Source organism: Erpetoichthys calabaricus, chromosome 12 (assembly GCF_900747795.2).
Source record: "Erpetoichthys calabaricus chromosome 12, fErpCal1.3, whole genome shotgun sequence".
In the NCBI taxonomy this organism is placed as follows: domain Eukaryota; kingdom Metazoa; phylum Chordata; class Cladistia; order Polypteriformes; family Polypteridae; genus Erpetoichthys; species Erpetoichthys calabaricus.
In genome coordinates, this window is record NC_041405.2 from 134,573,061 (window position 1) to 134,600,701 (window position 27,641).

The following is a 27,641-nucleotide window of genomic DNA, read 5'->3' on the forward strand; positions in this document are numbered from 1 at the left end:
CATGGAACATAGTAGAAGATACATAGAAACTAAATGATCAACAAACAAAAAAAAAAATCAAAAATGAACGAAAAAAGGCATAAAAGAGGAATTTGAAAAAAAACATTACACCCACATTGCAGCACCTGGAAGGGAATAAAAAGTGCACAAAAAGCCCGAGGGATCGAAAAGCAGGGATTGGGGTACCCCGTGGAACACTGAGTGCCGCAGTTATTGGACATAATAACAGTCACCAGTACTCTAGGTGGGTCCCCCATGAACGTTCGAGCACTGCAATACACTGGCATTCAATTGAAGAGCATGCGGGGGGGCCCCTGTGAAAGTTTGAGCGCCGCAATAAATTACCATTCAGTCGAAGAGAGTGTGGAACTCTGAGCGATGCTAAAGTACAGGTGCCAGTACTCTTGGTAGAAACTGGAAGAGGTGCCCGCACCAGGGAGTACCGACAGGGCCAGTTCAAGCACTATATTGTCCCAAATCTAAAGTAATTTCAGTGACGTGTTGTTAGACATGAGACTTCTTGCGTGTTTGGCATAAGGATGATGTTTTTTTGGCCTAAACCGATACGTGCAGCCATTTCTGAATGGTTTCCTTTGCTTCCATTTCCGTTGCCCTCCACCGCGACCACCCTTTCCTAACCAACAAACCCTGTGACTTTGCGCTTAAACGCTGCAGCACTCGGCAACAGTGGGCAGGCTGCGTGAAGGCGCGTCGGAGCGCACTTGAGCTTTTGTGGTGTTTGACGCCAATTTTCCTGTCGTCATAATTTTAGAGGACGGCTGCAAATAAATTCGAAAATGTCACATCAAACACAAGTGTCGGGTGGATTTCATTATGCGATGCGCATGAGTCGACCCCCTCTGGAGGCTGTCTGTCCACTCCTATTCACCGTAGCAGTCCATTCATTGATGCAACAAGGAACCCCTGTAACGTTCCAGGAAAGTGGTGCCCTTTAGTGACATTTGCTCAAGGATGATGCGCGTGACCGGTGGACGTTGCCGTAGCAACCATGCGCAGTAAGAACCCCCTCTTCGCCTTCTCCCTGCTTTCCATCTCACATCGCCCCCGCCCTCGAATCGAAGCTCTAAGGACCGGCAGCGCTTTGGGTGCGCGGCCCCGAGCTGGCGCGTTTCCGCCTCCATTCTCTGTCACTGTCAGTACGATCGGCGCTCGCGAGCTTGAGGGGTGTGTGTGTCGCCGCAGATTCGGACGCCGCCGTGGTACGGGGGAGGCACCTGAAGTCGTCTGAATTTGAATAAGGTACGCTGCTGAAGCCCAAGCCACCTCAAATGGACGACGAACGCATCCGACTGCAGGCAGTGGGGCCCGCCATGCCGGGATACTTGGAGCTGCTCCACGGCTGCTATTCGTCTCTGCTGCGCGCCTTTCACGAGTGCGAGGACTGCGGACTGGAGAAGAGCGCCAGGGTTCTGCAGGACAACGTGTATGTCAATCGACATGATGTGCTGCTGCTCGCTGCCGGCACCTTGGGCTGGACGCTGCTGCGACGTCTGCTCACTTCCCGCCTGTTTCAGGTAACGGTGTCGCAGGGTTATGTCCTTAGGGGGTGTCTTCCAGGGCACTCTATAAAGGAGCTAAATGACGAAACGAAGGGAGCCTCAAACCGCGGTCATCCTGGGTGGGATCGCTGGGCTGCTTGACATTTTTGTGGGCTCAAGTCAACCCGTCCCCGCGAAGACGAGCCTTTTGTGTCTTAGTGCGCGCGTACGTCCGTCCGTGCGGGTTTGAAGTGTCTTTCCGCAGTCGACGTCACTTTACAATCACCTGCTCTAGCCATTCAGTAGCCCATCCATCGTCTAATCAAATTAGACACTGTACAGGAGCTCTGGAAGACGAAACCGTTATGAGAATATATGAGAAGGACCCAGCAATGGAGTGGACGCCAGGTCAATGCACGGATCAATCAAGCAAAGATCAACACTAGAGCTCAGACCCAGGGAGAACAAGCAGGCCCCACATGTCACCCAAATCCTAAAAAGTGGCAGTGGCCACCCCATACCTGTCTAAACCACACACTCATATCACGTCAAGAGCCTTCCTCCCACTGACACTGTCAGGTAAGCCTTTATTTGTTGGATTTTTGGGATTTTATCATACCATGTCCCACCTCGCATCTCAGATGCAAACTAAATTTTTTCACCCATGGATTTTTTTCTGTATTCAATTTTATTTCACAAGGTCTATTCTGTAAGAAAGCTGGGAAGATGGAGACATTCTGGCACATGTATACAATATTACTGTATATATTTTACAGATTTGGCTTCCAGAGGTATAGACAGACAGCTGGTAGACATGAATCTAGTCCCTTGGAGCTTGACGTCAGATCAGATTACCCTCCTAACTACTTCGAACTTTCCTCTCCAGTTACAGGGTCCCCCTGTTGGCTCCTCACTGGTCCTGTCATGCCTGTGTTCAGACTCAAAATAGCCTTTGTTGCAGATTCAATTTCTTGCCTCTCTTTAAAGCACCCAGTTGTAGATCTCCTTAAAAGAGAATTGTTTACTTTCCCTCTTTTTAGTCTTTTGCTCTCTTCCAATGTGTTGTTTCCCAGCAAGATCTGCTTCATTCCTTTGCAGGAATCCCAGCACAGTGGGTCCCTTGTTGTACAGACATCAGGAAGTCATGGTGCCACCTGTCTGTGGCACTGGGGGATTGCAGCTACCTGCTCTAGTGTTTTAAGTGGAGAGAGACTACTGTAGTTTATCTGCCCCTTTCCTGTGGTTATGATCGGAGCTCAATTCTGTGTTAGGCTGTTTGGGTCTCCTCTGTCATGTCATTTAACCAACACATCACCTCATGAGGAATTTAACTGATTTTTTATTTTTTTTTGCATTGACCAAGATATTCTTATGTGTCTTTACTATACCTTCTTGTAATCTATTCTGGAACACTTAACTAGTTTACAACAACAACAACAACATTTATTTATATAGCACATTTTCATACAAATAATGTAACTCAAAGTGCTTTACATAATGAAGAAAAGAGAAAAAAAAGACGAAGTAAGAATTAAAATAAGACAACACTAATTAACATAGAATAAGAGTAAGGTCCGATGGCAAGGGAGGACAGAAAAAACAAAAAAACTCCAGACGGCTGGAGAAAAAAAAAAAAAAATCTGCAGGGGTTCCAGACCACGAGACCGCCCAGCACCCTCTGGGCATTCTACCTAACGTAATGAACAGTCCTCTTTGTATTTAGGGTTCTCATGGAAGGACTTGATGATGATGGTCATGTAGACTTCTAGCCTTTAATCCATCAATGTGGGGACATCATGGTGCTTTGATTAGGTGGTGGTGGCGCAGGTCGCCACCACAAAAAAAACGGGAAAAGAAACAGAAGAGAGAGTTGGGGTTAGTACGAATTCTAGAGCCACCATGAATAGTTATGATAATTAATTGAATATACAGAGCATCAGGATTAAACTAAAATGAAGTTATGAGAAAGCCATGTTAAAGTAATGTGTTTTTAGCAGTTTTTTAAAGTGCTCCACCATATTAGCCTGGCGAATTCCTATTGGCAGGTGATTCCAGATTTTAGGTGCATAACAGCAGAAGGCCACCTCACCACTTCTTTTAAGTTCTAAGCAGACACTCATTTGAGGATCTAAGGTTACGATTTTGAATATAGGGTGTCAGACATTCCAATATGTAAGATGGAGCGAGATTATTTAAGGCTTTGCAAACAATAAGCAGTATTTTAAAGTCAATTCTGAATGACACAGGTAACTAGTGTAGTGACATCAAAACTAGAGAAATGTGCTCGGATTTTCTTTTCCTAGTTAAGATTCTAGCAGCTGCTTTCTGCACTCGTTGCAATCGATTGATGTCTTTTTTGGGTAGTCCTGAGAGGAGTGCATTACAGTAATCAAGTCGACTGAAAACAAACACGTGAACTAATTTCTCAGCATCTTTCAATGATATAAGAGGTCTAACTTTTGCTATGTTTCTTAAGTGAAAAAATGCTGTCCTAGTGATCTGATTAATATGCAATTTAAAATTCAGGTTACAGTCAACAGTTACCCCTAACTTCTTTACCCCCGTCTTGACTTTTAATTCTAATGCATCAAGTTTATTTCTAGTAACCTCATTATATCCGTTATTGCCAATCACTAAAATTTCTGTTTTCTCTTTATTTAGCTTGAGAAAATTACTATTCATCCATTTAGAAACACAAGTAAGACAATGTATAAGTGAAACAACAGAGTCGGGGTCGTCAGGCGCTATTGATAAATACAGCTGTGTGTCATCAGCATAGCTGTGGTAATTCATGTTATGCCCCGAGATAATCTGACCTAACAGAAGCATGTGGATCGAAAAGAGCAGTGGACCCAGGATAGAGCCTTGTGGAACACCATATAGAATATCATGTGTCTTTGAGTTGTAATGACCACAACTAACAAAGAATTTTCTACCTGCCATTTAGGATTCAAACCAATTTAAGACACTGCCAGAGAGGTCCACCCATTGACTAAGGTGATTTCTAAGAATATTGTGATCAATGGTGTCAAATGCGGCACTCAGATCTAAGACAGTAGATTTAATCCTAGCCTTAAAGACTGAAGAACAGTCGTAGACTACTAAGCACTGTTATAAGTCGCTCTGGATAAGAGCGTCTGCTAAATGATGTAAATGTAAATGTAAGAGGATGAGAACAGATAAATGGCCTGTGTCTGCATTTACCCGCAAGTCATTTACTACTTTAACGAGTGCAGTTTCTGTGCTGTGATTTGTTCTTAAACCCGACTGAAACTTATCAAGAATAGCATGTTTATTGAGGTGGTCATTTAGCTGCATAATGACTGCCTTCTGTAAAATTTTACTCAAGAAAGGCAGGTTAGAAATGGGTCTAAAATTTTCAAAAGCAGAGGGGTCAAGATTATTTTTCTTGAGTAGGGGTTTAACTACAGCAGTCTTAAGATAGTCTGGGAAGACCCCCTGTATCTAATGACGAGTTTACTATGTCAAGAATACTATCAATTAACTCACCTGATACTTCTTTGAAAAAACTTGTTGGTATTGGGTCAAGGACGCAGGTGGAGGGTTTCAGTTGAGAAGTTATTTTATGTAAATCAGGTAAATCTATCCTGGTGAAAGAATTGAATTTGTTTATAACGGAGTACTGGGGCTTAAGAGGATCCGCAGTACTGGGGAGATATATTATATTATTTCTAATATCATTAATTTTTTGATTGAAAAATACAGCAATAGCTTTAGAGTAAGAACCTGTAATAAAATACACTGTAGAGGGACATCAGCATGTTCTGATTTGACCCCAACTGGAAGAATATTCTACTTAAAAAAAAAAAAAAATATATATATATATATATCCATCCATTATCCAACCCGCTGAATCCGAACACAGGGTCACGGGGGTCTGCTGGATCCAATCCCAGCCAACACAGGGCACAAGGCAGGAACCAATCCTGGGCAGGGTGCCAACCCACCACAGTGTGTGTATATACAGTATATATATATATAAAATACATTAAATACATTTTTACTGAATATAATGTATATATTCATAATTTAAATATATATATATTCATATACTACTGTATGTGGTTCTAAACACCCCACTAAAATTTTGAGTTTGTGTATTTCAGCCACATCCATTGTTAACAGGTGCATAAAATCAAACACATAGCCATGCAATCTCCATTGACAAAAACTGGCAGTAGAATAGGTTGTACTGAAGAGTTCAGTTAAATTAAATGTGCTATTGACATTTGATACCATCTTTGCCAAAAGTCAGGACATGGAAAGTCCACTATAAAGTGAATTGTATTGCAATAATTGCAATAATTGTGAAGTGGATGTGTCTAGGAACAACAACAGCTCAGCCATGAAGTCACAGAGTGGCTCTGATTAGTTCTGAAGTAAATAGCGCAAATATATTGCCTAACATCTGTTGCATAACTCACAAAAGAGTTCCAGACTGCCTTTTGAAGCAACATCGGCACCAAAACTATGTGACGGGATCTTCATGACATATGTTTTCATGGCCAAGCATCTGTACACAAGATTAAGACCACTATATGCAATGCCAAGCATCGGCTGGAGTGGTGTAAAGTGTGTCGCTGTTGGACTGTGGAGCAGAGAAAATGTGTTCTCTGGAGTGATGAATCATACTTTACTATCTGGCAGTCTGATGAAAGAATCCAGATTTGGTGGGTGCTAGGAGAACTTTACCTTCTGGACTGCATAGTGCCTACTGTAAAGTTTGGTGGAGGGGATATAATGATTTTTCAGGGTTTGGTCTGTATCCCTTGGTTCCAGTGAAGGATGTTGTTCATGCTACAGCATACAAAGACATTCTAGACAATTGTGAGCTTCCAACTTCATGGCAACATTTTGGGGAAAGCCTTTTTTTTCAGCAGTACTTTGCCCCTCTGCACAAAGCCAGATTAATAAAGACATAGTCTGGTGTGGAAGAAGTTAAGTGGGCCAGGCAGAGCCCTGACCTCAACCCTCTTGCACACAAGTGGGATGAATTGGATCACTGATTGTGAGCCAGGTATTGTTATCCTAATAGTACCTGACCTCACAAATGTTGTTTTGGCTGAAGAGGCACTAATTCCTGCAGACACAGACAAAATCTTATGGAAAGCCATTCCAGAAGAGTGGAGACTCGTTTAGCCACAAAGGTGGAGAAGGTGGGGGGCAACTCTATATTAATATCCGTGGTTTTAGAATGAGATGTCCAACAAGATCATATAAGTGTGATTGGTCAGGTGTCCACAAACATTTGGTCATACAGTATGTGTCAATGTGAAGATAATTAGTGACTCTAAATCGGCTCCAATGAAGTGAATGTTAGTGTGCCCTGCAGTGGATGAGGGCTCCATTCACAGATGTGTCCAGTAGTGCTGGGATAGGCTATAATAATAATAATTCATTACATTTATATAGCGCTTTCCTCAGTACTCAAAGCACTATCCACACAGGGAGGAACCGGGAAGTGAACCCACAATCTTCCACAGTCTCCTTACTGCAAAGCAGCAGCACTACCACTGCGCCACCTGTAGCCTTTGCTACTTGGATTGGGCTTCAATAGGTTTGATAATGGAGAAAAAGATGACATTTTCTTTGGCTGGATAATGTGCAGAAGCAATTAAAAGTAAAATAAAAGTTGGGTAATACTGTAAAAACTGTCTAATATGATTCAAGGAACATTATGCTTAGATTGTATACTACTCTAGTGAGACTACATGATTGTATACTACTGTAGTGAGACTGCATCTAGTGTACTTTGGTCTTCATCCCCTGTTCAGGCACAGGGAATTCAATTCAACCTCTTTGAAACCTGTGTGGGACCTAATCCAAGACTTCAGATTTATCAAAAACATTGCTAAAGATGATCTGGTAGAATTTTTTCAGTTAAATAGTGAATCATATAATCGATGACACCATTGAAAATTAGGAGGACCTGTACTGAAACCAAGAAGGACGTCTTCACACAAAGAGATATTGGAATAATCAACAAGATGCACTTGATGGACTGAATGATATTTTCTCTTTAGTCAGTGTATTGGAAAGAAGAAGAAGATTGGAAACACTAGCTTGCTGACTGAGACAGCGTTGAAGTCATTCCTGGGTTACCCTCTGGCTTTCACATCTCCAGTCTGAGAGACATGGTTTCTAGAGTCTGTCTGTTATAGCCTTTGTATGAGCCCCACCAACATATAAGAACTTTGGTGCTGATTTTTTTTTTCTTGCAGATTGTGTGATTAATGTTGCGACAAAACAACGAAAAATGCAAAAAGATCCTGGGCATTAACAGAACCAAGGCTATCATAAAGAATGTGAATTTCCCATTGGGATTAATAAAGTATCTATCTATCTATCTATCTATCTATCTATCTATCTATCTATCTATCTATCTATCTATCTATCTATCTATCTATCTATCTATCTATCTATCTATCTATCTAAAGCTTAAGGATATGGATCTGTTCGTTAAGCTGCATGTTCATTTTGTGGAAAAATAGTTGGTTCTAAAAGCAGTGTTATATGTAAGTTATTACATATGTCATACAGAACATTGGCACTAATAGGAAATTAGTTCAAAACAGATCAAATAAGGAATTCATTGGTTCATATTGAAGCTATATATCAGTACTTTGCTTAGTATCATTTAAAATTCCAAAGGTTGGTGATACAAATAGCTGGGAGTCATACCATGGAGCTAAACAAGTGTTAAATGTTGTATTGTGCAACTGCATTTCTAGGAGGTTAATGATCTGTGAAGGGTGCTTTATCCCTGAATATGGTGGATAACCTTAACACAGATGCTGTAAACCACCAGTTCTTCTCTAGTGGTGTTCCTCTCAGCATCTCAAATTCTGTGTTTGAAACATCCTTTTTGCAGAAGTCATGTGCACCATCACCCTACTATTATTTCTATCTCTCCGTCTGACCAAACCTTCCAGATGTAATCTCCAGCTCCCACTCTTCCACAGTCTTTACGTCAATGATTAGATTTCTTTACTACACAAGATTATACATACAACTTTAACAGGAATTGTTTTAATTTTTCTTGGACTCCAAATCTGCAAGTATGACCAGACCATGGCCTGTTTCCACATTTATGACAAGCCTAGGTTACGAGCGCAATAGACATCCATGCATCCACCCACCCACTTCCTGTACCTGCTTAATGCAGTGCAAGGTTTCCCAGGAAACATACAAACTCCATAATTTGTGTGTTCAGTCATGTTGTTCTCCATGTTTTAATGTAAATTTGGAGCACTGCTTCTGTCTGCAAGCAGGATTATGGAGTCGAATTCTGCCTGTGATTATGGGAATTTGTGTGTATATTAGTCCTGGGAAAGTTAACATGTTAGTTTTTGTGTTTAATGTGGTCTGTTTGATGCATTAAAAAATATTGTCACACCCCAGGCCAGGAACAAGGCGATTACATCAGGTTGTGCTTTGGTCAGGGTGGCATTTTCATGTTTTTTTTTTTTTTTAACATTATGAAACGATAATACAAAAAAGTTAAGTATGTACTTAAAGAATTATGTACACGTCCAGTACTGTATTTATGTACTAACTTTAAAAAATTTGAAAAGTAAAATTTTTATTTAAAAGCTTCTAATTACACGTTTCCAAACACCTTGCCACATGTCAGTACTTGGTGCTGGTATTCATTTCCTTGATTTTTACATACCAGTACAGGTGCAGGGCAGTGGGAGTAAGGGAGGTTTATAGCAGAACTAAATACTATAGAAATACTATAGCAATACTAAAGAAAAGTAGCAAAGGTGAAAGTTACACTTTCTCCTTTTTCTCATGACATGTTTCTATAAGAAAGTTGAATCAATGTCATATCACATACGTGCAGAATAAGTCTCTAGTACCTGTGTATTTAACTTGCCAGTCTACCAGGTAGCTTACAGCGCTGAGTGCCCTAATATAATGACAAAATTCTATGAAACAGAAGTGTAATGATTATCCCTACCCATTATTCCAGTTTGCAGTTTCTTTGCTTATGTACGCAAAGAATGCAAAATAATCGTCCAAGTAATGCACAGTGTCAGTTTTTAAGCGAGATAGTAGCTACAGAGAACTTTTTTTAGTGTGCCAGGAGCAAAGGTGTAGGTAGAGCAGTGTTTTCCAACTGTTTTTCTGTGGTGGCACAGTTTTTGTAACCCAAAAAGTCCCAAGGCACACCACGATTTTACCAGCCACAAAAGCATTTAATCTATACACTTGCTAAACTGTCTGAAGCAGCTGGACAGGGGGTGGCAAAAAAAGGGCAGCTTGGAGGTTGGTGCTCGCAGACACAGCACTTAGTGAGCTCTTTGGGCACATGCTGCCATCTGCTTTGTTCTTTAGCCTGCTCAAAACAGGCGGTCCTACATGGCACACCTGGGTAGCTGTCATTGTGCACCAGTTGAAAAGCACTTGTTTATAGAGTATAATTATAAAGGTTTTGATGGTCATGAACAATTGAGGATGTTTCAGTTTATGTTCATTTTAATGTATGTTTTAATGTATACCCATTCAAGAGATGCTTATTTCAATTAAGTTGGTCTTTCGCAGTGCATTCAACATCTACAATTGTTTTGATCGCTTAATTTTACTTTGACACGTCTGTGTTTCATATGCTATGCCTATATTTAATATATTGGCTTCTTTTTCCTATTGCCTTCTTTTCAACTTGCCTTTTAGGGAGGCATTCAAATTCAGGTTGCTCAAGTAGTATACTGTTAAAAGTGTAGGTTTCAGGTCATTGTTTTAAGTTTAAAGTATGCCATTACATTTAAAAAAATTCCTTTTGTGTTGATTCTACATTAATTTTGTGATTCAGTGTGTGTTTACTGCATGATTTATGTATTTATTTTATGGTTACATGTTTTAATGTTAGATGAGAATAATTATAATTAATTCCATACTATTATGCAATTATTTATTTATTTAAAATTTTATTAATTTTATTGTAATCACACAACAATCCATACAAATAGATCAATTTTTACAAAAATAGGATTGGAAACAAATCAACCCCCACCCCTGAGAAAGAGAGCATGGCCAGCAGAGTAAAACTTAAAGCTAGTAAAAATAAGTAAATGAATGAATTAATAAGTAAATAAAGATAAATGGAGAAGAATAGGAAATGGGGAGAAAATCTGCTTCCTCAGATTTAAAAACTTATTCTAAAATGTTATTGATTAGATCCTGCCAGGTTATGAAAAAGTTCTGCACAGATCCTCTAAGTGAGAATTAGATTTTTTCCAGTTTCAAAATGTATGTGACATCAGTTACCCACTGACTTAAAAGAGGAGAGTTAGGATTCTTCCAGTTGAGCAAGATAAGTCTGCATGCTAGTAGTGAAATAAAGGCGATCACAGTTTGTTTGTCCTTCTCCACTTTAAGCCCCTCTGTGAGCCCACCAAACACAGCTGTTAGTGGATTAGGAGGGATTGTGGCACCAAGGCTGTCTGAAAGGCATTTAAAAATTTTGGTCCAGAATGATGTTAATTTGGTGCAGGTCCAAAACATGTGACCCAGTGAGGCTGGAACTTGATTGCAGTGTTCCCAGGTTGGATCTTGCCCTGGAAACATTTTGGACAATTTTAAACAAGACAGATGTGCTCGATATATAATTTTGAGTTGAATAATTGTATGCTTTGCACATATGGAGCTCGAGTGGATTCTCTGCATTACTACCTTCCACTCCTTTTCTGATATGTTGAGGGAGAGATCCTTTTCCCACTGTCCTCCTGGATCTTTGAAAGGGAGGGACTGTAAAATTGTTTTATATATTACAGAAATGCTGTCTGAGTCCATTATGCAATTAATTTTTTTAATCGATTCCTAGTCCTGGTATATATGTGTATACATATGGTGGAAAAGGAAGAGAAGTGATATGAGTGTGTATGTAGATAAAGTATGTGGAGAGGGCCTGTCTGCGTGTATAAAACAAATAGAGATCAGTGTGTGTGTATAAATATACTGTACATGGGGGGATGGTAGTGTTTGCAACTATGTTCAAAGAGGGGTGATTGTACATGTTCGTGTAAACATTCACAAAAGAGGTATTATTGAATATCTGTAAACCTGTCAATTCTTCTAAATATACACAGAAAAGTTCTTGGTGCGCATGTGTATATATATATATATAAACAGACGAGAGATACAGTATGTATGTGTATAGGTACTGTATATTCAGAGGTGGTTGGATATAATGTGTATGCAAATATTCACGAAATAGAGATTGGTGTATATCTGTAGATGTATACAAACATGCTGAGAGCACGTGTGTGCATAAATCTGATGAACAGTAGGGCAAGTGCTCATTACTTTCTGACTTAGACACAAAAGTTATTTTTACAGAACAATAAGAAACAAAAAGCAGAGGTTAGAACAAGATGAAAAACAGAGAAAATACTGATAACAACTGCAGCCATGCTGTGCCTTTCATAAACACATCTTATTTGCCTTTGGGGTGGCTTGTTCACTTACATATGTCATCATACTGTGTCTCAAATACAAAACACTCCCTTCTTCTGTTGGATCTCTGCTCCTCTCCCTATCTACTCTTCCTCTCACTAGGCGAGTGCTTGCGCCCATCTCTTCTCCCAGTTGCCTAGTCAGTGAAGGTTGGTTAGGCTTGGAGGCTTCTCTGGTTCGAATCATGAGATAATATCAGGGTTGGCCAGTTCTGTATTTTCTCTATGAAAACCAGGTAAGAATTCTGTTTAGCAGCCAATAATTTCATTGTGACTGAACCATATAGCCAGTTTTCCAGGCAGAACCTACTCGTCCTGTTCTGTTAAAGAGCATAGCACAGTACCCTTTTAGCCCCAAACAAGAATCCTTTATCAGTCAGGCTTTCCCACCTTTGAATTTCTCTATTTACCCTTCACATTCTTTAACAATGGTGCCCCTGCTTGCAGTTCTTCTGGCGCACTCAGCTCAGCCAAATTGCATACAGCCCCTGAAGACACCCATGTTGTCTCCCTGGCACGGCCATTTACACCTGCATTGCCAAAGCAGTACAAGCCCAGTCAATCACCTGAAATGGTACAAAGGTAAGTGGTAAAGTGCCAGAGGTTAAAAAAGAGAGTTTAGTTTAACAAAAACTGAAAAATTATGTAAAATTTAGATTTATATGGAAAGGACTTTTTCTAGAAACAAGTGCTGGGTTAACAACCTACGTCTTTTCAGTAGCAGTGGAAGTTAATTAAGCCTAGAAAGTTGATTCAATCAATTACTGCAGCTGTCCCAACATATTCTTGATTACTTACCATCCCTATGTCTCTGTAAAAGCAGTGTCAGAATAAACTGTGCTGCTACACCCTTTGAAGCCTTATTTGAAGAATACTGATTGCAGAAATAGTATATTGCTATCATAATGGTGAGAAAAAGACAATTAACAAAAGAAGACAAGGGGTCAAAGTAGGCAAGTCTCACTTTGTATGCTTTAATTTCAGAGTACACACTGAGGCATTAAGCTGCGTAAATTTTAATGATAAGCTTGGTCTTAATTAATTCAGAAATGTATATTGCATACATTTATGTCGGCTCAGATTATGCAGAATGTACCAGTGCAGGGTTTCCCATGTTTTGGGAATGTCTCATTCTCAGACCTTATTGCAAGAACATTTTCATCTACCAGACAGTTTTGGAATCATAATAGTCTCTACCTCTAATAGAACTATTCAGAATTGTAATAGAACTGTCCTGCTTAATGAACAGTCTATTATGACAGCTTGCCAGTTTGTCTTGGTCATCTGCAACAATCCAAAAATGTATATAATAACACAACTGGAAAAGAATGTCCTGTTTTACTTAAAATAAGAAAAATTAAATTCTCTTTACAAGAAACTGACCAAATTTTACTTATTTTAAGCTGGCATTTTCTAAAAGTGTTCTTGAGAAGTTAAACATGCAAACCTCAACAATTTTCTAGGGGGCTTCAATATGTTGATTACTTCATAATACATTTTCTAATTTGTTTCTCCTCTAGAACCCCTGCTTTTTAACCATGATTTTCAAATCAGATATGTCAACAAGTCACCTTGTTAGGTTTGTGTCATTTGACATTTATGTCATTTTTGGCTTAGTTCATGCATTGAAATTTAGATAATTATTGCTGCTTATTGGAAAACAGCATTTACAAATGGAAAGTTATGCAAATCCATACCTTTTATTTTAACATTTGTCCCTAGTTTAAGACTTCAGCTGTATAATAAAACTTCACAAATGAGGATCAACTCACTATTCCAGAATTCCTGTAAAACACTCTTTGTTGTGTTCTTTTTAAGATACCTCACATAAGTGATTAGACACTTTCTATTATTTAACTTTCACCCTGGCACTCATCCCTCATTTATCTATGTTTTTTGTTTATTTTATCTTTTTGTTGTTTTTATAACTTATTTTGTAAATATTATTGATTATGTTTCTTTTGTCATGTTCTGTGATTTGATTGAAATTATTTTGTTTATTGCTAAGTTTGTGTTAATACGTAAGATTAGTTTTGTAGTGTGTATCTCATTAAAGGAATACTCCACTCAAAATGTATATTTTTTATGTCACTTACACCATGTATTTTGTAATGGCAGCTAAGAAAAATTTTTAATATCATGTTTTTGTGGAGAAATTACATATTGAAGATTCAAAAGAACCCTGCAGTGACCAATTCTGGACAATGGCAAACAATGTATAAAACATTCATGGAAAAAAGAAAAACAATTCTCACATAACTTATGTCTCATAATCCAAATGCCCTTTACCCATTAGTATAGCTAAAATGTTCAAAATCTGTGCAACCTTTGCTAAGTATTATTAAGTTACTTACTGAAAATTCTGCATTTAAGACAAACAGGAAAGACATAATTCCCACAGTCCTGTGCATTTGAATTGAAGACAACATTCCTGACCACTGTACTTGGGAAACCTGTTTGATTTTGTCTTTAGCCATAGGGATGGGCTTTGTGTGCATGAGAGCTGAGAGCTAATGAATGCCAATGCAAATAATGCAGCAATGAGGAATAAGAAATGTGGGTGTCATAGACCTCACAAACTTTAGAGAAGCCCGTCTCTCTGATGCATCATGTGCAGGGCCGGATTTATATGAAAAGAGGCCCTAGGCTATTCCACTTATGAGGCCCTTTCACCTTCCATTTTTAAGTTTGTAAATTACATGAGAGATAATAAAATTTTGCTAACAATTTGAATGTAGGCCCCTCTTGATCTTGAGGCCCTAGGCTGAAGCCTAGTTAGCCTATAGGAAAATCCGGCCCTGATCATGTGCCATGACAGCATAGGAAAAATAAAAATAAATAGAGCTTGGGTTAAAAAAGTCAACTAGAAAAACAAGTTGGATGAGTGGATATTTGACATTTTTTTGCTGTTCTGCCCATATGCTCCCATCCAGACTTGAATCTTGCAGACACTTGTGCTGTATTCCTACAAAACTCTCACTGGGTGATCAATGTATACCTTGTCTCTCTGAATCTCCATGTTTCTTGACACCTCACGTTCATCTGTTTCAGCCACTTTCCCACTGGTGTGATCTCCAGCCGAAAGATGCTGCCAAAATGCCAGAGAGCGCCTGGAAACTACTGTTCTACACCACATCTTGGCTTTATACTGTATACCTGCTGTTCTTCACCAAATACTCATTTTTCCAGGAGCCAGCATCAGCTTTCTATGGTATGGTTGTCAATGACAATGCTCAGAAAATGGTTCTGATGCTTATTCTGTGGGTTTCACTGAGATATTGTGAGTAAACTGGGATTCCCTGGTCTGGTGTGGCTTTGTTTATGGTTGTTGTTCTGCATGTTTTTGTTCCTTTCAGGGTGGAAAAGGGGTATGGAAGTGCCTATGGACATAGCCATTTTATACTTAATCCAAGGCAGCTTCTATGCACATTCGATCTATGCTACGTTGTACATGGATGCCTGGAGGAAGGACTCTCTGGTTATGCTGTTACATCACGTCATCACACTAACACTGATTGTCTTCTCCTATGTGTTCAGGTAGGTGATGCCTTCCAGTAGATCACAAATTGGCTTGCATGCTATAATGCATATAAGAGTACTTCAGCCTTCCTCACTCCATACAGTAAAAAGTGAGTGCTAAGACAATTTTTATAGAAGTGATGCAAGAGTCATACTCTACCTGCTGCACACATTGTGCTGGTGTTCTAAAAGACAGAATAGATAAGATGAGAGTGCATATTTAAATGCTTAGATAGAACTTTATTTGTCTCCAGGGGGTATTTGGCTTTTTACAGAAGCTCTTTAAATAAATAAATAACACACACACAATGGTCTGAACAGACACCAGAATGTCTAAAAAGAAAGAAAATTAAAAAGAAACAAAATCTCTGACTTGGCAGTCATAGTCACAGTGAGGCATTACGCTGGTGTATTGCTGTTGGTGTAAAGGACCCTCAGTAGCATTCCTCAACACACTTCTGCTGAACAATTTGTTGTCTGACAGTCCTCAATGTTAGTGTGTCAGAGAGGGGATGTGCAGACTTGTTCATAATGGAACTTTTGTTTTAACTCTCTCATCTGCTACTGCATGTAGGGGTCCAGAGTGTGTCCCATAACTGAGCCTACACTTTTAATTAGCCTGTTGATTCAGTGGGCCTCTCTTGAAGTGATGGTACCAGCCCGACACACCATAGCATAGAAAGTTGCACTGGCCATCACAGAGTTGTAGAAATTTTCCAGGATGTCACTATCCACATTAAAGGAACACAGTCTCCTAAGGAAGAAGAGCCTGCTCTGTCCTTTCTTATATTGTTCCTCTGTATTACAAGACTAGTCCAAGCTGTCATTGAAGTACTTGTATGAGTGCGCCACCTCTTCATCCTTTCCTTGAACGGTGACCAGACATAGAGGCTTTTCGATGTGGCGAAAGCCAATAACCACTTCTTTGGTTTTGCCAGACAATTCTCTTTGCACCAAGAAACAAGGTTGTGTACCTGACTCCTCTGCTCTGCCTCCTCTCCATTATTGATTCACTCCATTGGTGCAGAAAATTGTCTGAGAATTTCTGCCACTCAACTGACCTGGTATTATATTTATAATCTGAGGTGTACCGAGTGAAGAGAAAAGGAGAAAGGCTTGCTCCTTGCGGTGCTTTATGGTGTTGATGTACACTTTAAAAGGAATTTGCCAGTGTCCAGTTTTCCCAGTTCCTGCACATGTGAAACTGAATGCTACCAGACATTCATTTAAGTCCTCATAATATACAAAAGAAACTTGAGTAAACATTCAATACCAGAATTTGATATTTCAGGCACTCAGCATCCAATGTTCTCTTGTGAATACTAAAGAAACCTGTTGAATTACCCCCACCTAAATGCAGCCTTATGCCACTTGTAATAATTCATTGCACTTTGTCTGTCTTTGCTGTGATGTTGTTTGGACCATCCCCACGTAGCATATTGGTTCCACTTAGTGGCATTGGTGGGTTTTGCAGAATTATATACTTATTTCAGACACAGCCACAATGTTTCTGTGGGGTTTTGGTCTTAGCCTTAACAAAGGCTCTTCAAAATATTCATCAGGCATTCTGTTGTGGACAGGCGTGGATAGCTGGGGTCTTTGTGTTGCAGTATGATCTAGTGTTCCTGACATTGAGTGCAACTCTGTTATGCAAATTGGTATTTATATTCCATTTGTTAATGTCATTAAGTTTCTGATGGAGTAATTAAGTTTAATGAAGGCAAGAGAAGCACACAGGTCTTTGGATGATGGGCAGATGACTTTTGGATAACTTCACATTTCACTCTTCTATTGGTTTTTGACAACTGGTAGGATTTAGTAACAGCTCCCATATACAGCAGTGGCTATTCAGAAGTGTATCTGTATTAAAAATACACAACCCATTCACAACCATACATCCTCACCTTGTCTCTGTTCACACTCTTGAATATTGCTTTCATTTCTTCATAGGTGGCACAGACTGGATAAAAGCAGACTACTTACAAACATTTAGACAACTATTTACATTAGGGAGCAAGGTGATTAGTTTAAGAAGTGAAAGTAACATTTCCTAAACAGAATGGTAGTTGGTTTGTTTTACTGTTCGGAAACATTGCCTGAGTGCTCTGGCTACATTGATTTTTGTCGTTAAGCCCCCTACTTGGTCTTATATTGGGTCGATCAGTGCGTATTTGTTCATTTGTCATTTTGTGTTTTCCTCTTAGTGCAGGGGTAGGCAACGTCGGTCCTGGTGAGCCACAGTGGCTACAGGTTTTCATTCCAACCCAATTGCTTAATTAGAAACCAATCATTGCCAATCTCAGACCTTATTTAATTTTATGGCTTGTTAGTCTGTGCAATGTAAGGCTTTTATATCATAGATTTTTTTCCTTTTCAAGGATATCATCCAAATGATTTGAAGCCTAAAACAGATCATTTTCAATCTGTCACATTTTTCTATTAAGTGTTTTATTAAATCAAACAGTGCATGATGAACACACACAGATGTAATTGGAAAAAAGCTAACTGGAGAACTGCTGGCTGCTTTGTCTTTTACATCTTTAAGGAGCAATTAAAACACTGAATGCAGCAGTTTAAGATTGAAATAAGCAATTAAGGTTGGAGAACCTTAACAAGCGAGACCACTAAAATGAAGCATCAAAATGTCACTTAAGCAATATGTGCTTCATCAGCAATAATTGAGTTCTCGTTACGGAACTGGGTTGGAACAAAAACCTGCACATACTGTGGCTCACCAGGACCGACGTTGCCTACCCCTGTCTTAGTGGATCATGGTATCCTAGTTCAATGGCATATTGATTGCATTGGTGTATCATTGAGTCATTCACTCTCAAGCTAGTCCTTAAATATGTTTTTTCTTGAGGATTAGAATTTGACAATGAGGTAATTCAAAGGATTTTCATTGCTTTGTTGTGAGTTTACTGATACGTCTCTGAGGTGTTTAGCCCCTGAAACATAATATTTATTTTTGAACAGATACCACAACATAGGAATTCTGGTAATTTTTCTACACGATGTGAATGACATTCAGCTGGAGTTCACTAAACTGAATGTCTACTTCAAGAACAGAGGTGGAACCTACCACGCCTTGAATAACTTTGTGTCAAATGTGGGATGTGTGAGCTTCAGCATCAGCTGGTAAGTGGTATACCCTGAGGATCACTACAGGTGACAACCATCACAGATAGTCCTTTTGGAAAGTAGCCTTTGCATGGTGGGACAAGGTAATTCTGTTGGGGATTGGGCTTTGCATGGCAGGACATGCTCTGCATGTGCTGTATATGTCTACTGTCTCTTTGGTGCTCTAGTTCCAGTAATGAAGGCTGTCCCTATCCATATGGTGTTACAAACTTAATGAGTGTTTAGCCAAGAGTAACTGTGATTGGTGTATTTTAATGATCTTTGTAAAGGGTACCCTTTTGAGCCTAATGCTAGAAGTTTGGTAATAATGGTTTTGACAGTAAAGCTACTCCGAGGCACCCGCTTGGCCGAAGGTCATGACATGGCAGTACAGAGAGTATACATGTGTATTCAGTTACAGAAAATAGTCAAAAGTCTAGCCACAGGCCTCCAGGGCTCCACTCCTTTGAGGGGCAATGAACTTTAGTGTCCTTTGTACATCAGTGATATTAATGATACGTCTGGACATTTGCATCTTTGTCAAGGCACCCATTTTGAAGGCATAACTTGTGCTTTGTTCTCATAAAACATCCTTACACTGTAGTTAAGATTAGGGTTGTGGGAGGGTTATCAGACTCAGGAATAATCAAGACTCTCGAGGAGGCGTGTCTTGCAGTGGGCATGTCATGTAGTATGACTGACTCATGTAAATCATGTGAAATAAATGTGCAATCCGATTGGCTATTCAGCAGCACTCCTAAATCGTGGAGTTGTGGAGGTCTGCAGCTAATAGTAATCACAGCTTCTGAGGAGGCACATCATGCAGTGGGCGTGTCACATAGGATGAATGCCTTGTGTAGAACAGGTGACATAAACATGCAACCCAATTGGCTCTTCACCAGAGCTTCTAAACCATGGTGCTGCTGAGGTTTGCAGATAGACTAAAGTGCTTTGGAGAAAGGATTTGATGTCTCTTCTTGCTCGCAAGATATAGTACTGCTCATGCAAAATTGGAGAGGAAAACATAACCTTTTAATTAAAGTGTTTTGTACCTATTACTGGTGATGATGGACCTACAGCACATACAGGTCCATAAGTACTTGGACAGTGACACAATTGTCATAATTTTGCCTCTGTATGCCACCACAATGGATTTGAAATAAGGCAATCATTATGTGATTGAAGTGTAGTGAAGTGTAATTTAAGGGGTTTACCAAAAATATTTTATGAGCCGTTAAGGAATGACAGCCATTTTTATACATGGTCCCCCTATTTTCAGGGGCTCAAAAGTATTTGCACAAACTAACATGATCATAATTTTAATGATCATTTTGAATATCTTGTTGAAAATCCTTTACAGTCGATGGCTGTGTGAAGTCTGAAGCCCCTGGTCATCTCCAAGTGTTCGGTTTCCACCCTAGTGATACTTTGCCAGGCCTTTACTGCAGCTGTCTTCAGTTGCTGCTTGTTCGTTGGACTTTCTGCCTTCAGTTTGGCTTTCAGCAAGTGAAGTGCATATCCAATTGGCATGAGGTCAGCTGATGAACTTGGCCATTAAAGAATATATTCCACTTCTTTGCCTTGAAAAGTACTTGGTTTGCTGTCACAGTATGTTTCGTCTCATTGTCCTTCTGTACTGTGAAGTGTTGTGCTATCGGTTTTCCAGCATTTCTCTGAACCTGAGTGGACAGTATAGCCCTGTACACTTCAGAATTCATCCTACTACTTCTGCCAGCAGTCATATCATCAATAAACACCAGTGACTGACTTCCATTGGCAGTCATACATGCCCATGCCATAACACTGCCTCCACCATGAATACCACTTCAGATCTCCTCTTCTCCATACTCTTCTCTATCTAACATTCTGGTACATATTGATCTTAGTTTCCTTTGTCCAAAGAAAATTGTTCCAGAACTTGACAGGCTTTTAAAAATAGTTTTCTACCAAATTCTAATTTGCCCTTCCTATGCTTAAGGTTTACCAGTGTTTGGCATCTTGTGGTAAACGCTCTGTCTTTACTTTCATGAAGTCTTCTCTTGATTGTAGACTTTGGCAATGATAGTCCTTCCTCCCGGAGAGTATTCTTGGTTTGGCTAAATGTTGTGAAGGGGATCTTCTACATCAAGCAAAGAATTCTGCAATCATCCTGCACAGTTGTCTTCCATGGTTGTCTAGACCTTCTGGAGCTGCTGAGCTCACCAGTGCATTCCTTCTTTTTCAGAATGTACAAAATGGTAAATGCTGTCTCTCTAAAGGGTTTGTTTTGTTTTCTCGGCCTAATGATGGCCTTTTTTACTCGCATGGACAGCTCTTTGGACCTCATATTGAGAGTTAATGAAATAATGACGGACCTACTGCCACCTGGCTATGAAACAGCTTGTCTGTCAAATACTTCTGAGCCCCTGGAAATGCAGAAGAATGGCTGTCATTCCTAAATGGCTCATACAATATTTTTGGTAAACCCCTTAAATTAAAGCAGGAAGTATGATTGCTTTATTTCAAGTCCATTGTGGTGGGGTACTGAGCCAAACTATGACAATTGTATCACTGTCCAAATACTTACGGACCTAAGTGTTCTTGTAAAATAAAGTTTTACACTATAGCAAAGCATCATTTGGGATTAACCTTTATCACAATTCATCACACACACAATGGAAGCTATGCCAACCTTTCCTTATAAGTACAGTGCATCCAGAAAGTATTCACAGCGCATCACTTTTTCCACATTTTGTTATGTTACAGCCTTATTCCAAAATGGATTAAATTCATTTTTTTCCTCAAAATTCTACACACAACACCCCATAATGACAATGTGAAAAAAGTTTACTTGAAGTTTTTGCAAATTTATTAAAAATAAAAACAAACTGAGAAACCACATGTACATAAGTATTCACAGCCTTTGCCATGAAGCTCAAAATTGAGTTCAGGTGCATCCTGTTTCCCCTGATCATCCTTGAGATGTTTCTGCAGCTTCACTGGAGTCCACCTGTGGTAAATTCAGTTGATTGGACATGATTTGGAAAGGCACACACCTGTCTATATAAGGTCCCACAGTTGACAGTTCAGGTCAGAGCACAAACCAAGCATGAAGTCAAAGGAATTGTCTGTAGATCTCCGAGACAGGATTGTCTCGATGCACAAATCTGGGGAAGGTTACAGAAAAATTTCTGCTGCTTTGAAGGTCCCAATGAGCACAGTGGCCTCCATCATCCGTAAGTGGAAGAAGTTCGAAACCACCAGGACTCTTCCTAGAGCTGGCCGGCCATCTAAACTGAGCGATCGGGGGAGAAGGGCCTTAGTCAGGGAGGTTGAGGCTGTAATTGTTGCCAAAGGTGCATCGACAAAGTATCTGTCAGAGCTCCAGAGGTCCTCTGTGGAGAGCGGAGAGCCTTCCAGAAGGACAACAATCTCTGCAGCAATCCACCAATCAGGCCTGTATGGTAGAGTGGCCAGACGGAAGCCACTCCTTAGTAAAAGGCACATGGCAGCCCGCCTGGAGTTAGCCAAAAGGCACCTGAAGGACTCTCAGACCATGAGAAAGTAAATTCTCTGGTCTGATGAGACAAAGATTGAACTCTTTGGTGTGAATGCCAGGCGTCACGTTTGGAGGAAACAAATTCTCACCGCACCGCTCATCACCAGGCCAATACCATCCCTACAGTGAAGCATGGTGGTGGCAGCATCATGCTGTGGGGATGTTTTTCAGTGGCAGGGACTGGTAGACTAGTTAGGATAAAGGGAAAGATGACTGCAGCAATGTACAGAGACATCCTGGATGAAAACCTGCTCCAGAGCGCTCTTGACCTCAGACTGGGGTGACGGTTCATCTTTCAGCAGGACAACGACCCTAAGCACACCAACAAGATATCAAAGGAGTGGCTTCAGGACAACTCTGTGAATGTCCTTGAGTGGCCCAGCCAGAGCCCAGACTTGAATCCGATTGAACATCTCTGGAGAGATCTTAAAATGGCCGTGCACCGATGCTTCCCATCCAACCTGATGGAGCTTAAGAGGTGCTGCAAAGAGGAATGGGCGAAACTGGCCAAGGATAGGTGTGCCAAGCTTGTGGCATCATATTCAAAAAGACTTGAGGCTGTAATTGCTGTCAAAGGAGCATCGACAAAGTATTGAGCAAAGGCTGTGAATACTTATGTACATGAGATTTCTCAGTTTTTTTATTTTTAATAAATTTGCAAAAACTCAAGTAAACTTTTTTCACGTTGTCATTATGGGGTGTTGTGTGTAGAATTCTGAGGAAAAAAATGAATTTAATCCATTTTGGAATAAGGCTGTAACATAACAAAATGTGGAAAATGTGATGCACTGTGAATACTTTCTGGATGCACTGTAAATGACTGCACCTCAAGAGACCCGTCTGTTAAAAGCCTGAAGTTCTCAGATGATATGACAGTCATTGGCCTCATCAAGGACAGTGACAAGTCTGTATACAGACGAGAGGTCGAACAGCTGGCCCTCTGGTGCGGTCAAAACAACCTGGAGCTGAACAAGCTTAAAACTGTGGAGATGACAGTGGTCTTCATGAGGAGCCCCCCAGTGCTGCCCCCTCTCACACTACTGAACAGCATTGTGTCTGCTGTGGAAAACTTTAGGTTTCTGGGATCCACAATTTCCCAGGACCTAAAGTGGGAACTAAACATAAACACAATTGTTAAAAAGGCCCAGCAGAGGTTGTACTTCCTGCGCCAGCTCAGGAAGTTCAACCTGCATCAGGAGCTGCTCATCCAATTTTACTCTGCAGTAATCCAGTCTGTTCTCTGTTCATCTATCACAGTCTGGTTTGGCTCAGCCACAAAACAGGACAGGAACAGACTTCAACGGACAGTCAGGATTGCAGAAAAAAATCATTGGTGTTGATCTGCCCTCTGTTCAAGACTTATACAGATCTCGAGTCAGGAAACGGGCAGAAAACATCATTGCAGACCCATCACACCCTGGTTACAACCTTTTTCAACTTCTTCCCTCTAGTAGGCGCTACAGAGCACTGTACGCCAAAACTACCAGACATGTGAACAGTTTCTTTCCTCAGGCCATCACTCTCATGAACACTTAAGTCAATCTCACAGCATCAGGGACAATACTAGGTAAAACCGGAGTCCAATTCCTTGTATGTGTACATATACTTGGCCAATAAAGCTGATTCTGATTCTGATTCTGATGATTCAGTACATGATCCCATCCTGTATTTTGTGTACAGAGCAGATGTTAACTGTGGTCCTTACCACTGCAGCGGATGCTTATGTCAGTGTGTCCTGAGAGATTTTGAAGACAGTTATGATTTCCACTCTTAGATCTAGAACGGAGTGGGCACCCTTTCTCACTCACATTACAAAAAGCTGACATGTGTAATTATAACATAATGTGTAGGAGCAGATACACATTTCACAGTGAATGTGAGTCCACAAATGATCACATTCCATATACTGTAGGTACTGGACTGGCATAGTATGTCTTGTTTGTACATTGCTCAAGTAGACAATGTAATAAAATACAAGAAAACACATCCCAAATGTCTGGCCTACAAAGAGGGTTTAGTGAAGATACTTACACACTTTCAAGAATTTCTCTCTCAATGTATAGAGCTTCTTACCCTTTTAAGCCAAATCGGTGCCCGGACTCAGCTGTTTCAAACCTGAGTAGATCCAGCATGAATTTAGTTGAGTAGCCAGATTTTAAATGGAAGTCAGTGTGAAGGGAGGAGGCCCACCTAGAGCTGGAGCTGAGCCAGAGGACAGGCAGAATACTGAGCAAGGCTGTCTGTCTTGTCTGTCTGTCTTTCTCTCTGCCGCAGGTTTTGGTTTCGTCTTTACTGGTTTCCTCTTAAGGTGCTGTACACCACCTGCATCTCCAGCCTGCAGTCTGTTCCCAATATCCCTTTCTACTTCTTCTTCAACATCCTGCTCTCTGCTCTCACTCTGATGAATCTCTATTGGTTTCTGGTGAGTAGAGGAAGTGGGACGGATCCGTATCTAAAACGGTCGGGGGAGGGCAGTGTAATGGAAGCATAGTGGGCATCTTTGCACTAACCAAGAAGTAAGTATTATTCCCAGTATCTCCACTTATAAGGCCTGCTTTTGTGTAAATATCTTTAAATCATCTACTGGGGACGTCAGACCAACCAGAGTCCTGGCCTCACTCTGTTTCAGAGTGATTTTTACTGGACTTCTAGGTGTTTTTTACACGAGGACATTTATAGCCACATCATTTTGTACATTCTTTTTGGGTGTCTCTATCGTCTGGAGATATCAGACAAGTTCATGGCCTTCTAGGCTTTCAGTACGACGAGAACAAATCTCAGCACTTCGGCATGTGTATGCTGCTGCTGCCTCTAACATGGAGCTATGCCTCTCTTTCTAGTACATTGTGCTGTTTGTGATCAAAGTCCTCACTGGACAGATGAAGGAGGTCAATGACTTGAGAGAATACGATGTTGAATATCAGGAAAGGAAGTCACTTCATAAGAAGGGGGGAGACTCCTGGAAAGAAGGGTAAGTTCAAGCTGCACGGGTCAGGTGGTATATTGAAACGGATACACCCCCGACCTGGTGGTTCATTTCAGTGATTCACCTGGCTAGAACTAAATGGACAGTATGGGAACCTATGGTTCATGTCCTCTCTGTTACACATCTTTCTTTGCCTAATTGCAGGAAACATCTTAGGAATGGCATTGTTAAGCAGAAGCCCTTATAATGGAGTGAAGAAGATTTATGCTTTTCGCTGAGCACTGAAATTGTCCCGTTGGCCCAACTTTGCTCTTGGACTCCTTCAGCTTAAGGGGATGAGTGTGGAGGATAGGCATGCCCCAGCACACTTCCTTCAGATAGGACCTTGTGGAGGACTTGGGAGTGTAAACGTGTTTCTGGGGTGTAGCCTGGTGATGCTCCATGCTGCTGTCTTAGATCAAAGGTGGACCATTTGATTTGAGGGATAATGGGAAGAATATGAGCTTTCTCGTTATGGTCACTCTCTAGAGATCCTCAAGTGCTTGAGGGGCTTCTTTGCTTCAAGATACATTAAGAGACTGGAGGGAAGAAATGGGGTACACGCTCCTTTTCAAAGCACGAAATGAGCCTGATGCCCTTTGCTGACAGGACTTCTGCTTTTTTACATTCCAAGGAGGCGGACTGTGGGATGCGTACACAGGACCGGATGTAAATGTGCTCGATGGGGAATCACACGCTTAACTTTTTCTGTTCTTTATTTTAGTCTGTATATATATATATATATATATATATATATATATATATATATATATAGTGGATTACAAGGTAACAAGCAATTCTTGAAAATATCTTACACATATAAAAATAAAAGATCACTCCCAAGCGGGTGACTTTGGTGTTGTGTTAGGTGACATGGTGTAGTTTGTGATTACTGCTCCCACTTGGATCAGCGTTCACCGCCTGGCTGTGGTGTCTTCGATGCAGCAATTCATGTCCTCCTTGTGTCTGTGTTGGTTGTCCTTGGGACTTCATTATCTTTCACATAGTTTTTGAGGATTTGTGTGGGTGTGTATACACGAGCGTTAAACTGAAAGAAATTTGTGCGTAACACTTTACCAGATTCTTTTGCAGTTTCACATGACATGAGTGAATACGCAAAGGACCCCAGTCTTGTAACTCTTTTATACATAGCACCATAGCAGCCAACCATCTGCTCCTCCGCAGGGTCTAAAACTGGATTAATGTGACCACAGGTGACAAAGAACACACAAGAGATTTTCAAGAAGTGCACCAGCATGTGTGTTTTGTGTTGTTTGCCACCCATCCCATTCATTTTAGTACCTGATGATGAGAACTATACGATTCTAGTCCTGATGTGTAAAATCAAAACAACTATTGAATAAAATGAGATCATAAAAGGTGGAATCTTTTCTTGTATGTGTTGATGTTCGGGGGGGTTTTTATTTTCAATGTGATCTGTGCGCCCTGTACCATTTTGTTTCATCCCCCAGAGTTCTGTGCTTTGTGTGCCCCACTTCTTCCCAAAACTGTTGTCGAGTTTATGGAGTGAAAGGGGCAAAACACACGTAACTAGCATGAAGTGGAGCTACAGTCACGGACGTTTGTGTAATCAAATATAAACATTTTACTGAGCTACAGGACCTGCAAATAATATCCAGACCCCTCGACTAATTGGTCAAATTTATTGATTAACTGATCCTATTTTGAAATTGTATTCTCTATGATAAGGTATGTGAAAGTAAAAAAATTCTACGTTATTTTAATGTGTAATCTTTGGAAATAAAGGAGGTGTGCAGTTTGCATAAATATTCAATCCTCTATACTCACATCGTCCACAACTGAAAGGTGCTGAATTTCTATGGTGTACCCGTTTTACCATCGGGGAGAGTTTTTTTTGATAAAGTGTGCGGGACGTGCATTTGAGAAGCTGCATTAGTGAAGGCCGAAGAGGGCAGGGACTCTGGTGGAGGTTCATTACGTGTTATGAGAGCTGCAGTATCATTCTCTCCAAAGCATCCTAGGAGGTTGACATGGCTCTTCTGTAGTCTTAACTCAGTCTTTTGAGACACTTTACATTTTCATAAAACAAAAGGATCTGGGGGCGGCACGGTGGCGCAATGGTAGCGCTGCCGGGTTCGCTTCCCGGGTCCTCCCTGCGTGGAGTTTGCATGTTCTCCCCGTGTCTGCGTGGGTTTCCTCCCACAGTCCAAAGACATGGAGGTTAGGTCGATTGGCGATTCTAAATTGGCCCTAGTGTGTGCTTGGTGTGTGGGTTTGTGTGTGTCCTGCAGTGGGTTGGTGCCCTGCCTGGGATTGGTTTCCTGCCTTGTGCCCTGTGTTGGCTGGGATTGGCTCCAGCAGACCCCTGTGACCCTGGGTTGGAAAATGGATGGATGGAAAAGAATCTGGAGCAGTAGCAGATTACATCAGCGGTGTATGTGTAGGACGGAGCTCTGGCACCACCTCACCTACAGTACCTTCTCAGGCATGTCTGATGGATGTGCCATGTAACTCCGTATCTAGCAGTTGGCTTGTTTTAG

At 40.7% G+C, this 27,641-nt stretch overlaps 1 protein-coding gene across 1 annotated transcript; it reads left to right on the forward strand.

The window, feature by feature from the left end:
• The first annotated feature begins 1,086 nt into the window (after positions 1-1,086).
• Positions 1,087-25,968, forward strand: cers1 (ceramide synthase 1). The gene is made up of 7 exons (XM_028816304.2): positions 1,087-1,535; positions 15,029-15,188; positions 15,334-15,514; positions 18,473-18,634; positions 24,429-24,576; positions 24,995-25,125; positions 25,285-25,968. The coding sequence occupies exons 1-7, from the start codon at positions 1,290-1,292 to the stop codon at positions 25,325-25,327; spliced, it is 1,071 nt and encodes a 356-aa protein (XP_028672137.2). The 5' UTR covers positions 1,087-1,289; the 3' UTR covers positions 25,328-25,968.
• The last annotated feature ends 1,673 nt before the right edge of the window (positions 25,969-27,641 follow it).